Genomic DNA, 17021 nt, shown 5'->3' on the forward strand with positions numbered 1-17021 from the left:
AACAAGTTGAGATCAGCATGCAGCCCAATAGAAAGAATAAACAGGTATTCTTATCAGTTTGAATTATTGAAACGCATCCTTTTTTATTAAATTATGCATTCCAGAAATTTTAAAGATTGCATGCATAGCAGTAACATTCAGTCATTGTAATGCCATTGAATTCAAATAAAATTAGGAAAATCACAAACAGCAGTAGTCTTATTCTGTCAGATATTGTAGACTTGATATTTTAATTTTGCAAATATAAAGTAGGAAATATGAAGATTTTTGTCAAAGAGTCTGATCAACAGGAGAATATTTTCCTCTTCACAGAAATAAGATCCAGTAACTGCTGTCACAGTATTCAGGTTCACGAGGTTATTCTATGCTGTGTGTGGTTGCAGATTTTGCTATGGAAAGAAAGGGAGCGGGGTCTCTGTTGAACCTCTTGTAGTCATGCAGGTAATACATTTCCTGTAATGCAAACAGACAGGAGGATATGTACATACTCTGATTTGACCATTTGAAGCATTATCACCCTTTTTGCCTTTATATTTACAGTTAAATACAGTTACACCTTTTTCCAGGTCCATGGACAGAACAAAGAAGCTAATGTGTTTATAAACACAAATTTGAAGATTGTGTTTTGTGAAGTTCCATGGGACTTCTGTGGGCTCTTTCAGGTGGAAACAGGTAGAGCCTATGTCTGTTGTGTTTTGGATTTAAAATACCACCCTTTTCTACCATCCTCACTTTCTCTGATGGGATTTCCTTCTCGCCATCCTTCACCCTCATTCCTCCATTCGCTCCTTTTTTGCTCTTCTTTCCCTCTTCCCCGGCTGTGATGTCCTTGAGGACCAGCTGAAGCTCCCATAAAGCCTGCAGTAAATGGCTCTAATCCGGTAATAAATGGCTGTGTCCTACAGACAAGGGTGTGAGGCTGCTGCGGCCGTGGGTTTTATCAGATGAAATGGTTTTGCCACACAAACATACACGTTGGGGAAACACACAAACATTCACAGATGTAACAGAAGCTGCATACCATAATAAAAGACCTATACACCCCACCCTCCACCCCGATGTTGTTTCCTTCTCTCACACACACGTGCACGCTCATTTATACACTCTCAGATGGAATCACACTGTCTCAGATTGTGCAGCATTTATGGATGCCATGCAACAGCAGCACCATTATTACCTTTAAATGATTAGAGATACGACTGTGATGCATTATGATGATAGCATCGTATAGAGCTGTTGCACTACTCTTTATGCCGACTGGGGAAGACTGTAACTGAAAGAAGGAACTGGGAGGGACACAATAGGAAGAATAGTAATGTGACCTTTTGAGATAGTTGGAGTTCACCTGTATTTAATCAACAAATGCAATTGATTTTTATCTCTCCTGGTTTTATTTGTGTACCACTGTAGTGACATAGCCCTCTGAGGCTGGATTTTATATGTGTGTGAGTGTGGAAGATGGGTGGGGGATGTCTTACAACCTCCTCATTCCTTGTTGAGTACTAACCCTGAGCGGTGCTTTCATTTTCCTGTCATAACATATATTGATTCCCCCCCCCCCTGTGTGAGCTGTACCTGCACATGTGTAGGTGTTTGCGCTCTAAGCATTGGATTTTGATGGGTGGCTCTGCCTCTCTTCAGGTAGAGCTGACCGGCAGCAGTGTGTTTGACTACATCCACCCGGCGGACCACGTGGAGATGGCCGAGCGGCTGGGAATAAAACCACATCTGCGGGCCGAGGCTGGCTGCCACACGGCCCCCGACAGCGCTTCCAGCACCGCCTCCACCTCTTCACTTGCCGGTACCCCTGAGCCTGGTACTTTTTGTCCTGTATTAAGCAGCTAATTTTGATTTTTAAAAGTTCTCTAAACAGAAATCAATGAACTACAAAAACTTTTAATATTACTCGTCGTTTTTTGCTTATCAGTTATTTCAAATGGTATTTTCATCTTTGACAGCAGGTCCCTCTAGTCCTCATTCTGCTGCTGACGATCCACCAGATCGTGGATTTTTCATCCGCATGAAGTCCACACTCACCAAAAGAGGCCTGCATGTCAAGTCCTCTGGATACAAGGTATCTAGGAAGTAGTTCACAATTATATCAAAATACATCTTGAACAGCATTAGGCAGAGGTTACAATTTCAAAACCACACATTTTTTTCATCCTAATATTCCTGTAGGTTTAAATTATATCAATGGCATGTCAGAGAAAATGCTGCACTGACCAGAGATTTCTGAAGATCAGGTTTTTCTTGGCTGGTACAGATTTCCAGTTTTTGTTGTGGCCTGCTGATTCCAGTTTTTGCCAATTCTGATGGTTTAGGGACTATGGCACATAAAGAACAGGTGCTGTACTGCAGGTTCTTTGATAGAGGTAGTAATATCGAATTTAACAATAAATTACAAGTAGCCCCATTTATGCATTAAGGCATCTGTCCATAATAATGCATTAAAGGATATTCCATGAGCTAAATCTTTTGTTATTAACTTACGAGGTGCATCTAAGTGTATTCTAATGGTTGATGTGTTTTTGGACTGAAAATGGTTGGAGGTCTTAGCTTTTATGCATTCATTGAATCGGGAAATAAAAGTAGGTTTTTTCTTGCTTAACCTGCAGATCAGAGCCAGTCAAGGAAAAATCAGCAGATTCCGATCTCTGGCCATTTTCTTTCAAGCATCCATAGAACTTTCTTTAGCTATAGAGGTCTCTCTATTGGCCCCTTTGCCAAGTTGAGTTGAATAATGAGTTGCCATTTTGTCCCGTCCTAATTGTATTTTGTGCTCACAAACAATTTATTTCATACCCAGCAACTCAAAGCATTGTAAAAAAATGAATTGACAGTCATAAAATGCTCACAAATCATTTACAATTTAACCTAATAGTTTTTTATTTACCAAAAAACTTTGCATTTCATGCTAAATCCATTCATTTTGTTCGGGTAATGAAATAACCAAAAAAAAAATTCTGTGGATAAAATCTGGAACAAGCTAGTTCCATTTTCTTGATTCCTATCTTTGAGTATTATGAAATATAACAGATTATGACCCTTGATCAAAAAAATAACTCATCCACTGGAGAGTCAAGCTATGCTAATCCTCCCCTACCTGTTGCTGCACACAGCTTGTCAGCTGTCTGAAAGAAAGCAACTACTATTTCCGTTGCTTACAAAAAATGCTAATTTGGCTATTTAGAAATTTTCCTGGTGGCATAAAAACACAAACAGCCACGGTGTAAAAAATTTTCAAAGCAACACCTATCAATCATATCAAGCTGACACTGTTTAAAAACTACAGTTGGCAAGTTATGAGCCCCATGTCTTCTTTGTTGCTGGCTGTAGGCTAAACCATTTAACATTTAAATAAATGTTCTGGAAAACTTTGTTATACCTGTAAGAATCATTAAATCACATATCTTTACAGCAATAGGAATAATTGTTGTTTTTCTGTTTTAGGTCAAAGCAGTAAGATAAACTTGTACATTCTGGCTTATAATATTTGTTTAAATACTGTGAATCTATGAAACAATTGTAGTTTTACTCAAGCAATCTCGTACAGTCCTATGGCTAAACAATGACCAGACCATTTTTATGTTTTACTATTTTTGGTAGGATAGAATATTAAGCAGAGCGTTGAGATTTTGTTCTTTGCTGCCCAGTGTTTCACAGCAGTGTCGTGTTATGGCTGTGACCTTATTAGACACTGAACCGCCTCACCTCACAGAGTTTACTGCTCTCAATGCTGTAATGTCAGAGCAGCTCCATTCTTTTTTTGTTATTTTGTTTACAGCATTCATCTCGTCCAATGAGTCAATTTAAACTCCACCTGGATGTATCGATGCATTAGTTTGTGGTCCTACCTGGCTTTGTATTCAGGGAACATACTCTGCTTGTCAGGTGATCCACGTGACCGGACGCATCCGTTGCCGCCCTGCACTTGTCCCGGGCTCCACGCGGTCAGTCCGTCGCCCAATGGGTTTGGTCGCTCTGGCACACACGCTCCCACCCTCCACGCTTAACGAAGTCCGTATGGAGAGCAACATGTTTGTCTTCCGAGTGAACATGGACCTGCAGGTCACATATTGTGAAAACAGGTAACTTATTTTTAAGTATTATTTTGTACAGATAAAAAGTGTCACTGCACATCTTTCCAATGTGTAAATTTATGTTTTTTGTAGTTTTTCTGGAGTGCTCCCACATTCATGTTTTTTAATGAGCAGCTGGCAAAATCCCCAGCCAGCTGGTGGTTTTTAGAAAATACATCTGCTTCTGTTTAGTTGACAAACTAGTTATTTTTTTCTTCTTGCATTGCTCCACAGGATTTCAGAGTATATGGATCTGACCCCTGCAGAGGTGGTGGGAAATACCTGCTATCATTTTGTCCATGTGGAAGACCTGGAAAATATCCGGCAGAGCCACGAGGACCGTGAGTCACACACATATCTATAAGTTGACAGTTTCTTTTGTATGTAGACATTGTGTGATATTGGGAAGCTTGCAGAGCATGTTATAGGCCAGCATTGTCTTGTTGTGCTAGGCGCCCTCTGCTGCCACAATCCTGAACTGCCAAATTAACCAACTTCTCTGCTTTCTTACCGTTAGTGCTGAGGAAAGGCCAAGTGGTGACGGGCTACTATCGCTGGCTTCAGAGAAGAGGAGGCTACTTGTGGATCCAGTCTACTGCCACTGTCTCTATCAATCACAAAGCCCCCCATGAGCGCAACGTCATCTGGGTGAACTACGTCCTGAGGTCGGTCCAGCAGCTGCACATATGCAGGCCGTTGGCAAATAAAACAGTTTTTATATGCGGACAGTATTCTGTCTGTGCAGAAATCCTTTCAGGGGGATAGATGATGAAACATACAGGGATTATTGGTGGAGATTTGAAGGTTACTGAGAAAGTACTTCAAAGGGCATTATTTGAGCTTGTTAATTCTAAAAGCCTTAGCACAAACTGTTGAAATTCAGTATGACTTAGAAATATTTGTGCTTTCATTTTTAATAAAGATACCTGACAAGGAGAGAGGAAAGGGCATAGGGTGGGGGAAACAGAATAACAGCCACCATAGAGATGATAAACAGATTTTTTTTCCCCCTTTTGTCTCTTCAATTCGCTGAATATTTTCCTAGGAGTCTTGGGAATTATCAAGATCTTTTTAGGAAAATGTGAGATAGGCCTTTGTGTTATTTTGGTCTTCAGTAGTTTTCACCTTGGAAAATCTATCATTTTTGCCTATCTCTTTCTTATTGTTTAATAATGAACACAAACCCGCAGTGCTTTGTGTTTTTCAGTGTTTTTGTCGTCTTTTTGCTACCCTTTTTGTTGATCCCTTGTCCAGGGAAGGTTCAGCATTGTTTCATGTTTTCTCCATTTATGGTTAAGGGCTCTTGCTATGTAAAACTGGAGCCTCAAAGCCTTAGAAATGTCTTTGTAACCCTTTCCAGATTGATAGATGTCAATGACTTTGTCATCTGTTTTTAGATTTGTATTTTCTCCAGATTGTGTCATGTTGGATTGCTTTTTCAGGCTACCTAATGTTGTCAGACAGCTTCTATTTAAGTAATTTCTTGATTCTACAGGTGAGGCTGGGTGTGACAAGTGAAAGTCAAGTCAAGTCAGCTTTTAAAAAAAAGAAGTTGATCACAAGTCATTCATCATTTAACAATTAAACTTTCGCATATGGCCAGGTTGCTTTGAATAGTCTTTGATTAAATAGTCCCCTTATTTAATCAAATCATCATTTTAAAATTGTATTCATTCTATCCTTTTCTAAATGACAAAAGCAATGAATATAATTAAGTTGAGGTTGTCTGAAGCTAAGGTGTAGAAGTGATCACAAAGGGACGAAAGATCTGAATCCCATTTTATGTTGTTTCTGACAACCTTTCTACTTTTAAAAGTTATCTTTCTAAAAATACTGAAAAGATTTATTCTGATGCTACTTTAAATCATTAAAGTATTTAAAAGCCTTCTTAGTTTCTGTGGTGTGATACAACATTAGTATGCAGCAAAATAATAATACCTTCTTGATATTCAGCCCTGTTACTCTGAATTAGTGGATATGATCCTATTGAAAAGCTTTTAGGCTGAAACGCAACATTTCAAATGTCTTCACCTTGTTTTTAAATATAAATTACATTTAAAATGTTGTATTACTCTTGGTTATGTCTTAATGTATTTTATACATACACACAAACGCGTCCACAGAATAGTTAAATGCTGGCTCTACAGCAGCGCAGTCAGACAAAAACAAGAGGAGTAGGCTGAATTTCAATGCTAATTAGACTGAAGCTATATAATTAGTACAAATGGATGTCAGAATTTTAGGTCTGAATGGTGTTTTAGTTAATTAGTGTTGTAATTACAAGAGCTCATTAACTTCTCGAACAGCCTCCTCTTCTTGTCGGAGCTTAACTATGTATAGGTGGGCTGCTGAATGGGACATAGTGTGTGTTTTTGTGTGTGTGTTAATGCTTATGTTTGTTTATTAAGGACTGTTTAAGGGGTTGGGGTGTGTTAGGCAGAGGTTAGAAGCGACTGAGGCCGTTTGGCTATTGGAGGCTGTTATTTGCCTGATTATATGTTGTTTCTGTCTCTAAGTATTCACTTAAACTAGTGCTGCTGTTTTTTTTTTTTTATGTAAGTGGATTTAAGTGGTTGATTTTTTATTTATTCCTCTCTTTTCTCTATCCATCCAGTCGGACTGAGATGCCCGACACTCCCCTGGATCTGATACAGCTACCGGAGAGCATAAGAGCGGAGAGACTTCGAGTCAGCTCGTCCCCCACTGACAGCTCCCCACAGGCCAGAGGTAGCGGTAATTACTCATTCTGCCTTTAGAAAATACCTGCATGAACAGTTCCTTGCAAAAGTATTCACACCTTTTTTACGTTTTTCCTTCATGTCACAATTTGTCATGTTACAGCCACAAACTTGAAGGTGTTTTATTGGGATTTAATGTGATAGACCTGCAAAAGTAGTGCATATTTGTGAAACGGGAGGGAAAATGATACGCGGTTTTAAAATATTTCAGCAAATAAGTCCAAAAAGTGGGCATGTATTTGTATTCAGCTTTATTCTGATACTCCTAAAAAATCGACGAATTGCCTTCAGACTTACCTAATTAGTAAATGGTGTCCATCGATGTGTTATTAAACTCTCTAGAACTTTTCTGTGAACTCCTCATTCAGATGCACATATTTTTTCCTGCACAGGTTAAGGGGAAAAAATGTGGAGAACTATAAAGCAGGGTTAGGTTTCAAAACAATATACCAATCACTGAACATATAAAAAAACATTGTATACTTCATCACCCTTCATGGCTGTCTACCCAAACTGACAGGGTGAGCAAGGAGAGCGTTAATAAGAGATGTTCCCAAGGGGTCCATGGTAACTCTGGAGGAGGTGCAAAGATCCAAAGTTCAGGAGAAAGAATCTATCAACAGGACAAATATTAGCCATGCACTGCAGAAATTTGGATTTTATAAAAGAGTGACAAGATGAAAACCTTTGCTAAAAAAAAGCCTTGTAAAGTTTTGTTTGCAGTTTCCCAAAAACTGGCCTACATGCAAAACGCTGTGTGTTAGACAACACCACCAGTTCACCATAATCAACTTGAAACATGGAGATGGCAGCATCATGATGTGGGGATCTTTCCCTTCAGCAGGCACAGGCAGGATGTGTACTGGGCCATCCTGGAAGAAGACCTGAAGGAAGCTGCAAAACACTTGAGATTGGGGTAAAGGTTTACCTTCCAGCAGGACAATAACCCCAAACATACAGCCAAAAGTACAATTGTATGGTTTAGATCAAAGTGCATTCATTTATTAGAATGGCTCAGTCAAAGTCCAAACCAAAATCTAACTGAGAATTTGTGACAAGGCTTGAAATGGATGCTTAGTGTTTTCCATCTAGTTTGAATGACCTTGGGTTATTTTAAATATAATAAGAGAAGTCCAATTGCAGTGTAATTGCTGTGAAAAGTAATTCCACAAAGTACCCTTCAGGGACGCTGAATGCAAATGTAAACCCCACTTTAAAAATATACACCGCTCACACAAAGTTAGGGATACTCAGCTTTCAGGTGAAATTTAAGAATTAATCTAAAATGCAGTATATAACCTTTACAGGTGAACTTAATGTGACGGTCTATAAACGTTTGAATGCAAATGTCCAACTTTTCAGTGTTTCAGTACTTTTTGCACAACTTGTGGTTCTCTAATTAGGAGCTTAATGGCATGTGTTTGATCCATGAATTGTCTAATGGTTCCATCAGAATTGGTATTTAAACAGTCCTCCTTGTCATGCTGCTCACAATTTAACATCATGAGACCCTGACAACACTTAAGAATTGATCAACAGTACCTCGCTATTGTGAGGCTGAAAACAGGATGTTCTCAGCCTGTGACCACTGAGCTTAGAGTGTCAAAGAGTGTCACAGAGTGTCATCAGCAGGTAGCATGTAAGGGAGTGTCACGTCAGACCATTTGAAACCATTTACATCAGAATGGTCTGGGAGCTCGATGACCTGCAAGGGTACCTGACCACACCACCAGGGACAGGCATCATCGTCTTACATGTCAAGCATTTACTCTAGATGAGGAGCCAATGGTTCTCAGTGCTGTTCTTTGATGAAAGTCGATTCACGTTGAGCAAAAGTGATGGCCGCCAACGATGTTGAAGACATCAAGGAATGTGTTATGCATCAACCACTGTTGTCACCAGATACCCTTTCATGGTGGTGGTGTTACAGTGTGGGCAGGTGTGTCCAGTCAATACAGAACCACCCTACACTTTGTGAATGATACAGTGACAAGCCTATACTACCTGAGTAACATTGCCCCTGCATGAACAACACAGACCTAATTTCATTTTCATTGACAACGGGGTATCTTGAATGGAGTGACCTGCAGTTTCTCCAGACCTGAATCCCATAGAAAACCAATGGGATCAGCAGTCACCATCTAGAGGTTTGTAATTTTGTACCCCAGAAGCTCAAAGACATGAGGGTCGCCCCTCAAGAAGAGCGGGGTGCCAATTTGACAAGTTGACTCACGAAAAGCATGAGACGTTTGTTGTCAAGCTGTAATTTATGGTCAATTACAGCTTGACACGACACGTTATAGAGACATTGACATTTTTTGGTGCGGTATACCCACCACGGTTGTTGGCTTTTGTTTGAATAAATAGTTTGAGATGAGGAAATCACCATTGTGCACTTCTACTTTAATACCCAAAAATCCCAAACTTCATCTACTTTACTATTATGTCGCTACATGCTCATTAATCTTAAGAACTTTATTGTCATATGTTTAGAAACATCTGGGCTATAAAATGTCCACCCCAAGAACTTCATCCGACACCTAAAACATTGTCACAATTAATTACAAATAAGCATAAAACATCCCATAAATACTTCAATTTATAACACCAAGAAACTACTTAGAAGCTAAAATCTTTAATTAAATTTGAAAAAAAACTAAAACTTCATTGAATTTAAAAGCCTGATAGTCTGGGGATAAAAGCTGCTTTTTATTTTGTTAATCCTGGCTTTCTCACTTCTGTGTCATCTGCCGAATGGCAGACGTGAGAACAGTGAGTGCTGTGGGTGAGTTTGGTCTCTGATGATGTTTAGCTCTTTTAGCAACCTGGGTAGTTCCTAGTGATGTGCTGTATTGTGTGGGACCAGGTGAGATCCTCACTGATGTACAGGGGTTGGACAATGAAACTGAAACACTTTGGACCAGCCTGGTAGCCAGTCTTCTTTGATTGCACATTGCACCAGTAAGAGCAGTGTGTGAAGGTTCAATTAGCAGGGTAAGAGCACAGTTTTGCTCAAAATATTGAAATGCACACAACATTATGGGTGACATACCAGAGTTCAAAAGAGGACAAATTGTTGGTGCACGTCTTGCTGACGCATCGGTGATCAAGACAGCAAGTCTTTGTGATGTGTCAAGAGCCACGATATCCAGGGTAATGTCAGCATACCACCAAGAAGGACGAACCACATCCAACAGGATTAACTGTGGACGCAAGAGGAAGCTGTCTGAAAGGGATGTTCGGCTGCTAACCCGGATTGTATCCAAAAAACATAAAACCACGGCTGCCCAAATCACGGCAGAATTAAATGTGCACCTCAACTCTCCTGTTTCCACCAGAACTGTCCGTTGGGAGCTCCAAAGGGTCAATATACACGGCCGGGCTGCTATAGCCAAACCTTTGGTCAATCATGCCCATGCCAAACATCGGCTTCAATGGTGCAAGGAGCGCAAATCTTGGGCTGTGGACAATGTGAAACATGTATTGTTCTCTGATGAGTCCACCTTTACTGTTTTCCCCACATCCGGGAGAGTTACGGTGTGGAGAAGCCCCAAAGAAGCATATCACCCAGACTGTTGCATGCCCAGAGTGAAGCATGGGGGTGGATCAGTGATGGTTTGGGCTGCCATATCAAGGCATTCCCTTGGCCCAATACTTGTGCTAGATGGGCGCGTCACTGCCAAGGACTACCGAACCATTCTTGAGGACCATGTGCATCCAATGGTTCAAACATTGTATCCTGAAGACGGTGCCGTGTGTCAGGATGACAATACACCAATACACACAGCAAGACTGGTGAAAGATTGGTTTGATGAACATGAAAGTGAAGTTGAACATCTCCCATGGGCTGCACAGTCACCAAATCTAAATATTATTGAGCCACTTTGGGGTGTTTTGGAGGAGCGAGTCAGGAAACGTTTTCCTCCACCAGTATCACATAGTGACCTGGCCACTATCCTGCAAGAAGAATGGCTTAAAATCCCTCTGACCACTGTGCAGGGCTTGTATATGTAATTCCCAAGATCATTTAACGCTGTATTGGCCGCAAAAGGAGGCCCTACACCATACTAATAAATTATTGTGGTCTAAAACCAGGTTTTTCAGTTTCATTGTCCAACCCCTGTATGTGCCTAGGAATTTGAAGGTTTACACCCTCTCAGCCTGGTTCCCTTGAATGATTAGAGCAATGTGCTGGTCACTGCTCTTTCTTGGATTCAGGTAGATATTATTTTTCATGCACCAGGAAGATAGCTGAGCTACCTCCTCCCTGTAGGATGCCTCCTCTCCATCAGTAATCAAGCTAATGATAGTTGTGTCGTCTCCATACTTTATGATAGTGGTGTTGGACGGGGGGCTGTGTAGTCTTAGGTGAAGAGTGTGTAGAGGAGAGGACTCTGTACACAAAGTTGGGGGGTCCCAGTGCTGACTATTTTTTGTGCCTGATGTCCTGGTACCAACTCTAACTGTCTGGAGTTTGACTGTAAGGAAGTCCAAGACCCAGTGGCAGAGAGTTGTCAGGCCAAGGGTGCGGAGCTTTTCAGCCAGTCTGCTGGGCATGACTGTTTTAAATGCAGAATTCATCCACGAGGAGTGAATGCTGCACATCACTGACTCAATGCAATCTGCAGGGTTTCCTTAGACAGAAACCTTTTTAACCAATTTGAATAATAAACTGGATTCAATCAATTGGAATGTACTCGACTTGGAATCTCTATGATTGAATTAATTTGACTTTGTAAAGTGCCTTAAGACTATGTATTGTGAATTGGTGCCATGTAAATAAACTAAATTTAATTAAATTACTATGTACTACTTTGTGTTGTTCTATCATATAAAATCCTAAAAAAGTACCCTGAGGTTTCTGGTTGTAACTCTAAAAATATAGAGTGTGAATACTTTTGCGAGGAACAGTATCTCTTCTCTTCACTGGAATCTCTTTTCATTCTCAGGTCAACCACCGGTAAAGAGTTCCGTAGGAAAGAGTGACCCTGACAGTAAAGGTAGAGAGAAATTTGCTGCCCCTGCCGTCCAATCAGAGGACAGGAGGAAGCGCCTGCTGAGGTCTGACCATGAAGGAGCGCCTCCTGAAAGTCGTCGTCGCCTGGAGGAACTTCGACACACAGAGGAGGCCGTGTCAGCCTCTTCAGACCTAGCAAGTGAAAGCGAAGGGGATGACGAGGAAGAGCAGGAGTGGGACCAGGGGGGAGACAGTGACAGACTGAAACAAGAAGACAGCGGGGGAGGAGGTAAACAGAACAGAGAAGGGGACACCCCAACCAGAGTGGGCAGGGCGCACAATGGCCGGGCTGTTATCCAGCAGCTAAAGAGCGTAGTGACCCCGTCTACCTTGCCAGGCAGTCCCACCATCAAGACCGAACATGAAGTCCTGACCACTGGAGGGCGCTGGGGGTCGCACACGCAAACCTCCACCCCTCACACGCACACCTCTCAGCCCCAGCCGTCACACGCACACACACCGTCCAGTAGCTTAAATGGCGACAGTCCCACTACCCCAATCCCTGACTCCTCATCCAGCAGCGAAGCCCCATCTAAAGGCTTGTTCACCCCTCCCTCCCCCGCACTATCCCCTGTCATGTCAGTGTCATCCCCACAGCCCCGTGAGGACAGAGCTGTTTCTGGAGTGGTCAGTCGCAGCGCCGCTGGTGGTGGTGCAGGTAATGGCCCCGACTTCGAGCTGCTCCAGAGATTGGCAGGCGGTGCGGCAGGACGGGTCCTCTTTCACCCCCTTGCTCTCGGCCCGCAGGGTCCTCAGAGCCTGTATGCCCCAAGCACTATCCGCTATGCTCCACCGGAGCTGCCCCCCTCCCACCACCATGGCACGGCGCACAACGATGGCCTGCAGCTACGATCTGACCACCACAAGGGACCCCCACCGACCTTCTTCCCACACTTACAGCGGCTGGCCGGGCTGCCACCCTTCAGTGGTTTCTCCCCATCTGACAGCCCTTTCTCTTCCGGCCTGCCTTTCTGTATGAATGGATTGAGGGGGGCTGCAGGCACCGAGGAAGACTGAACCTCAACGGGGAGAAGGAGAGAAGAAAAAATTTAAAATGAAGTGACATGACAGACAGAGAGACACTGAAAAGGGCACAAAAGACAGAAATGGCAGGACATTAAGCCTCTAAGGACACTACTAATTGGACAATGAGCTGGATAACTGCAATCTGAAGAATATGACACAAAAATTTACTTTGAACCAGTGACAGCAGCTCTCAGAGAAAACAGGACATGGACACTTTTGACTGGTTGTCCCTAAAGACTTCTTATCTCCGCAACAATAATAAACTCTGCTCTGTCTTTCTCTAGATGACCATGTTGCTTTCTGTGTCTCTTCCACTTGGAGAAGCCATACTGTACATAGCTACAAACAAAACCACGAAGACCCTCAGCTTGCATCCATGTCACTTTTACTCCGGTTAACCCAGTTAAACCAGTAGAAGAAGGCGGACACTTGTCTGTGAGGGAGGAAAGAGACTTTTGGAGTAAAATGTTTTTATCATTGCAGTATTATAAAAAACTATTTCTTTCGCTGGGCTCCAAATGAGAGTTTAATTGTAAGGTTTTCCTTAATATAGATAGAGATGACCTTTTGATGTTTTATATCTGATCTCTGAAAGATATTACAGACGTGTTCAGTCAGCCAGACTTAAAGCACAGTGTTGGGACAAAACCATGAGTAATGTGGTCCCATACATTCCAGTATATATTAAGAGAGGAAAATGCATCACAGACAGTTGTTGTTTGAATATAAGAAGGTAATTTGTTTGACTAAGTGTTAATTATAGTATATTGTTTATTAAGCTGAGGTTGTGATTGTGTATGGAAGCCATATTGAGTTTTTCCTTGTTTTTTTATATATTTCAAACATTAATACATTGACGTAGGATTTTTATGTCCAAACAAACAAAATAACAGTTTTATTGGATGTGCAATGTCATCCAAATTTTTCCTTTTACGCTTTTTTTGAAAAAGTATATTTCTGAGAATGTTTAGGAGAGGAAATGGTGCAGGACAGAAGTGTTTTTGTCACCTGGACCTCTTGTGTTTTTATGAGCACTTACTGAAATTTGTTCTGGTGTGAACTCAATGCACTTGGTGACTCAGATGTTTGATCCTGTTAAAACAGAAAACAGCAGAAGTGGTCGTTAATGATATAGACTGACCACATAGCGCTGAAGGGGGAGGGTTGGTGGTATTTCTGTAAAAAAGGCAGGTCGATAAATAGACCCTCGTTGGTCATTAAAATATGACCATTTGAGGTCAATAAAACAAAGCCGTCAACTTGATGTAAGGATGTAAATTAAAGTAGAGGAACAAGGCTCTCGACATCTATTAGCATCTCCAGTAAAGATGTGCAAATGAGTTAATATTTTGTTGCAGTAGCATAATACCACAGTAAATGCCTACTTTTAATTTGAATGCCAGTATTCAATGAGGGAAAAATATCCAATGTCATGTAAGAAAAGGATACTCTTTTATTTATACTTACACTTTTTACATTTATAGGAGAGTATAAGAGTGTCAAAGAACTAGAAATTGGCCTGTTTCCGGTATTGAGGTTTAAAACAACAAATTTCACACAAACTGACCATTGTTTTTCTTTCTGGCTGTTTAGTACATATAATAGAGGAATGCTGTATTTTCCCTACCTGTTGCTGCGCACTGCCGGTCAGTTAACTAAAAGAAGGCTACAACACTTACAAGGAAGACAAATTCAGCTGTTCAAATATATTTATAAAATGGACAAAGATAACTTAAATTATGAGTTAAATAGAATAATGAGATTAAATGTGCAGTTTTGCTCAGTCAAGTCTAAATTAAGTATAAAATAAAATTATAAAAAATATACTAATAAACACATGAATATTTACACATTTTTACAAATATAGCTGGAAAAAACATGGATACTCACTTTTTAGAAAAGAGTGCCACTCATCACCCTTAAGACAAAACTGTAATGAAATTGGAGTCTCAAGCGATAAACGGTATGTCTGACAACTGACAAAGAGCACATTGACTACCCGAGCAGATAGCCTAAATAATTACCCACATAATATCAGCTTGTTATAGCTTGTTGCTTTAAAATGAGATTAAAAATGTTAGATATTGTGTGCAAAAAGCACTTGAAAACTAATACTAAAATTAGCTGGTGTTTATTTTATAGTTTTGCATAAATCTATGTCTGAAAATTAGAGTAACAATACATAAATCTTAAAGATAATATTATTAGAATTTCAATAATCAGTGGTTTACATAATATTTAAAGCATTAGACATAATTGTTGCATTTCTGTTTTACATTAAAGCAGTTAAAGCATTTTTTGTGTAATACAAACAGTATTTTATGATTTCTAAGACCAACCTATATGTTGGAAGGATTTATGTGAATTACTGAGTAAATTATTAACTTGTGGTGTTAATGAAAAAAAAATCCAGTGAGAAGAGCTGATCCGGTAAATATTCCACTACAGATTTGGGGAGCATCTCAGACCACTTTGCTGAAACATGTAAATTCAGGATCATTAAAAGGGAAAAATAGGACATTTCGGGTAAAAATCTCATGCTGGCCCATGCCTACTAGGCCATTTAAAAAAATCTATGACTTTCTTTCCCTAGGGTATAAATAAGATGCACCATTGAGACCCGATTTCTCTTTGTCACTCTTTAAAATAAAAAAACAGCAGCACAAAAAATTGCTTTTCACCTAAACTTGCTCATTACGACAGTCAGAGCAAGGATTAAAAAACTGTCTCAAACTAGGCTGGACAAGGATCCAAGCTCATGTTGCCAACATGTACAGTAAGCAGGATAGTTAGGGAGGGAAATAATGTACATTTCTAAAGATCATTGTTAGGGAACTACAGACAATTTTTCATTGTGAGATTATGTTTCTGCAATTAAAGGTGAATTATTTTAAGGATTTTTACACGCCTTTAGCAGGGATGCCAATAAATGTGGTGGATGCTATACATGAATCAATATGAAAAGAAAATTTCTGTTTTATACTAATTAACATGCTTTTCATGACTGAAAAAAGGCATGTTCTACTTTTCGATTTGTGCTTGTATTAGATGAGACACTGAAAGTCTGCATTCAGAAAACATTAAAATTCTATAGTTTGATAATTTTCACAAAAATCTCAGCAATAATGCATCCAGACTTCATAAATTATATAAAAAAAATTAACAAAGAAATGGTTTTCTAGCACTTTGGAATGAGGTCTTTTGCACCGGTCTCTAAAACACAGAAAAATGTCATATGTTTGGAATTTAGGAGGCTTTTTTGCCTCCAAAATGAGATTATAGTTAGTCTCCGCTGAGGATTTAGTTCACACACAAACCTGATGTTCCAAGTCCGATGTTTGGGGGAATGAAACCATTCAATCTGCTGTGTGCAATACATGCATATGTTGTAGCCGTCACACATGCCGAGTGTGGGAGCACACTTGTTCTCGGGTGTTTACCAATGTAAAAATGCGAGTGTGGATGCTGTTCTGAGTGTGCGTTTGCTTGTGTGTGGGTGTCTTTTTGTTTTTGTCTTTTGTTCTTGTTGTTGCTAAATTTAAAAAAAAGCTAACCCCTATGCCCATCACTGTGAATCTAACATTATCTTCCTCACATGTTTGTGAATATGTCAGTCACCCATCAAAGAAAATGAACAAATGTAAAGATTAAAAAAAAATGATGCAGATGACGATAACAATAAAATATTCCAGTAGAGGAGCACAAGTCAAGAGTTTGTCGTATTTTCTTCACTCTTGCTTATCTTTATGATTTACTTAATTAAGTTTGACTTGGCATTTAAATGGATCACGTTTAGTGTAAGATTGCCTGTTCCTCATTCACATTTACATTTTGTAAATTTGTAAATATTTTTTTCAAGGCTAGTCACAAACACGCATTTTAATGAAGTATGTTACAGACAAAAGGTTGCAGCTTTTTGCAGCATATACAATCCCTTGAAAAGTATTCCTTGAATGTTTTCAGATTTTATTATGCAACAACCACAACCTTCATATTTTATTTTGACAAAATATAATAGGCAAACAAAAATACAAGATGCCCCTTTCCATAATTGTGAAGTGCAAGGAAAATTGTACTTGGTTTTTGAAATGTAGTATGCACTTGTATTTACTATGCTGTTTGAATAGTTTGTAGAATTACCTTTATTTTAGAATTATA

At 40.0% G+C, this 17021-nt stretch overlaps 1 protein-coding gene across 3 annotated transcripts in view; it reads left to right on the forward strand.

Annotated features, from left to right (window-relative positions):
- The window catches only part of npas1 (neuronal PAS domain protein 1), a 69806-nt gene extending 53238 nt beyond the window's left edge, over positions 1 to 16568 (forward strand). Inside the window, exons 6-12 of one of the 3 annotated variants that reach the window (XM_047392392.1) lie at positions 1642 to 1801; positions 1962 to 2074; positions 3895 to 4091; positions 4317 to 4423; positions 4600 to 4747; positions 6697 to 6809; positions 11770 to 16568. In XM_047392392.1, coding sequence (XP_047248348.1) covers positions 1642 to 1801; positions 1962 to 2074; positions 3895 to 4091; positions 4317 to 4423; positions 4600 to 4747; positions 6697 to 6809; positions 11770 to 12854 — 1923 coding nt within the window. In that variant the 3' untranslated portion in view covers positions 12855 to 16568. Of the gene's footprint in view, positions 1 to 1641; positions 1817 to 1958; positions 2075 to 3894; positions 4092 to 4316; positions 4424 to 4599; positions 4748 to 6696; positions 6810 to 11769 lie in introns of all 3 variants that reach the window. The other 2 variants (XM_047392390.1, XM_047392391.1) reach the window with 2 other exon arrangements.
- The last annotated feature ends 453 nt before the right edge of the window (positions 16569 to 17021 follow it).

This window comes from Girardinichthys multiradiatus, chromosome 18 (genome assembly GCF_021462225.1).
Source record: "Girardinichthys multiradiatus isolate DD_20200921_A chromosome 18, DD_fGirMul_XY1, whole genome shotgun sequence".
Classification (NCBI taxonomy): Eukaryota; Metazoa; Chordata; class Actinopteri; order Cyprinodontiformes; family Goodeidae; genus Girardinichthys; species Girardinichthys multiradiatus.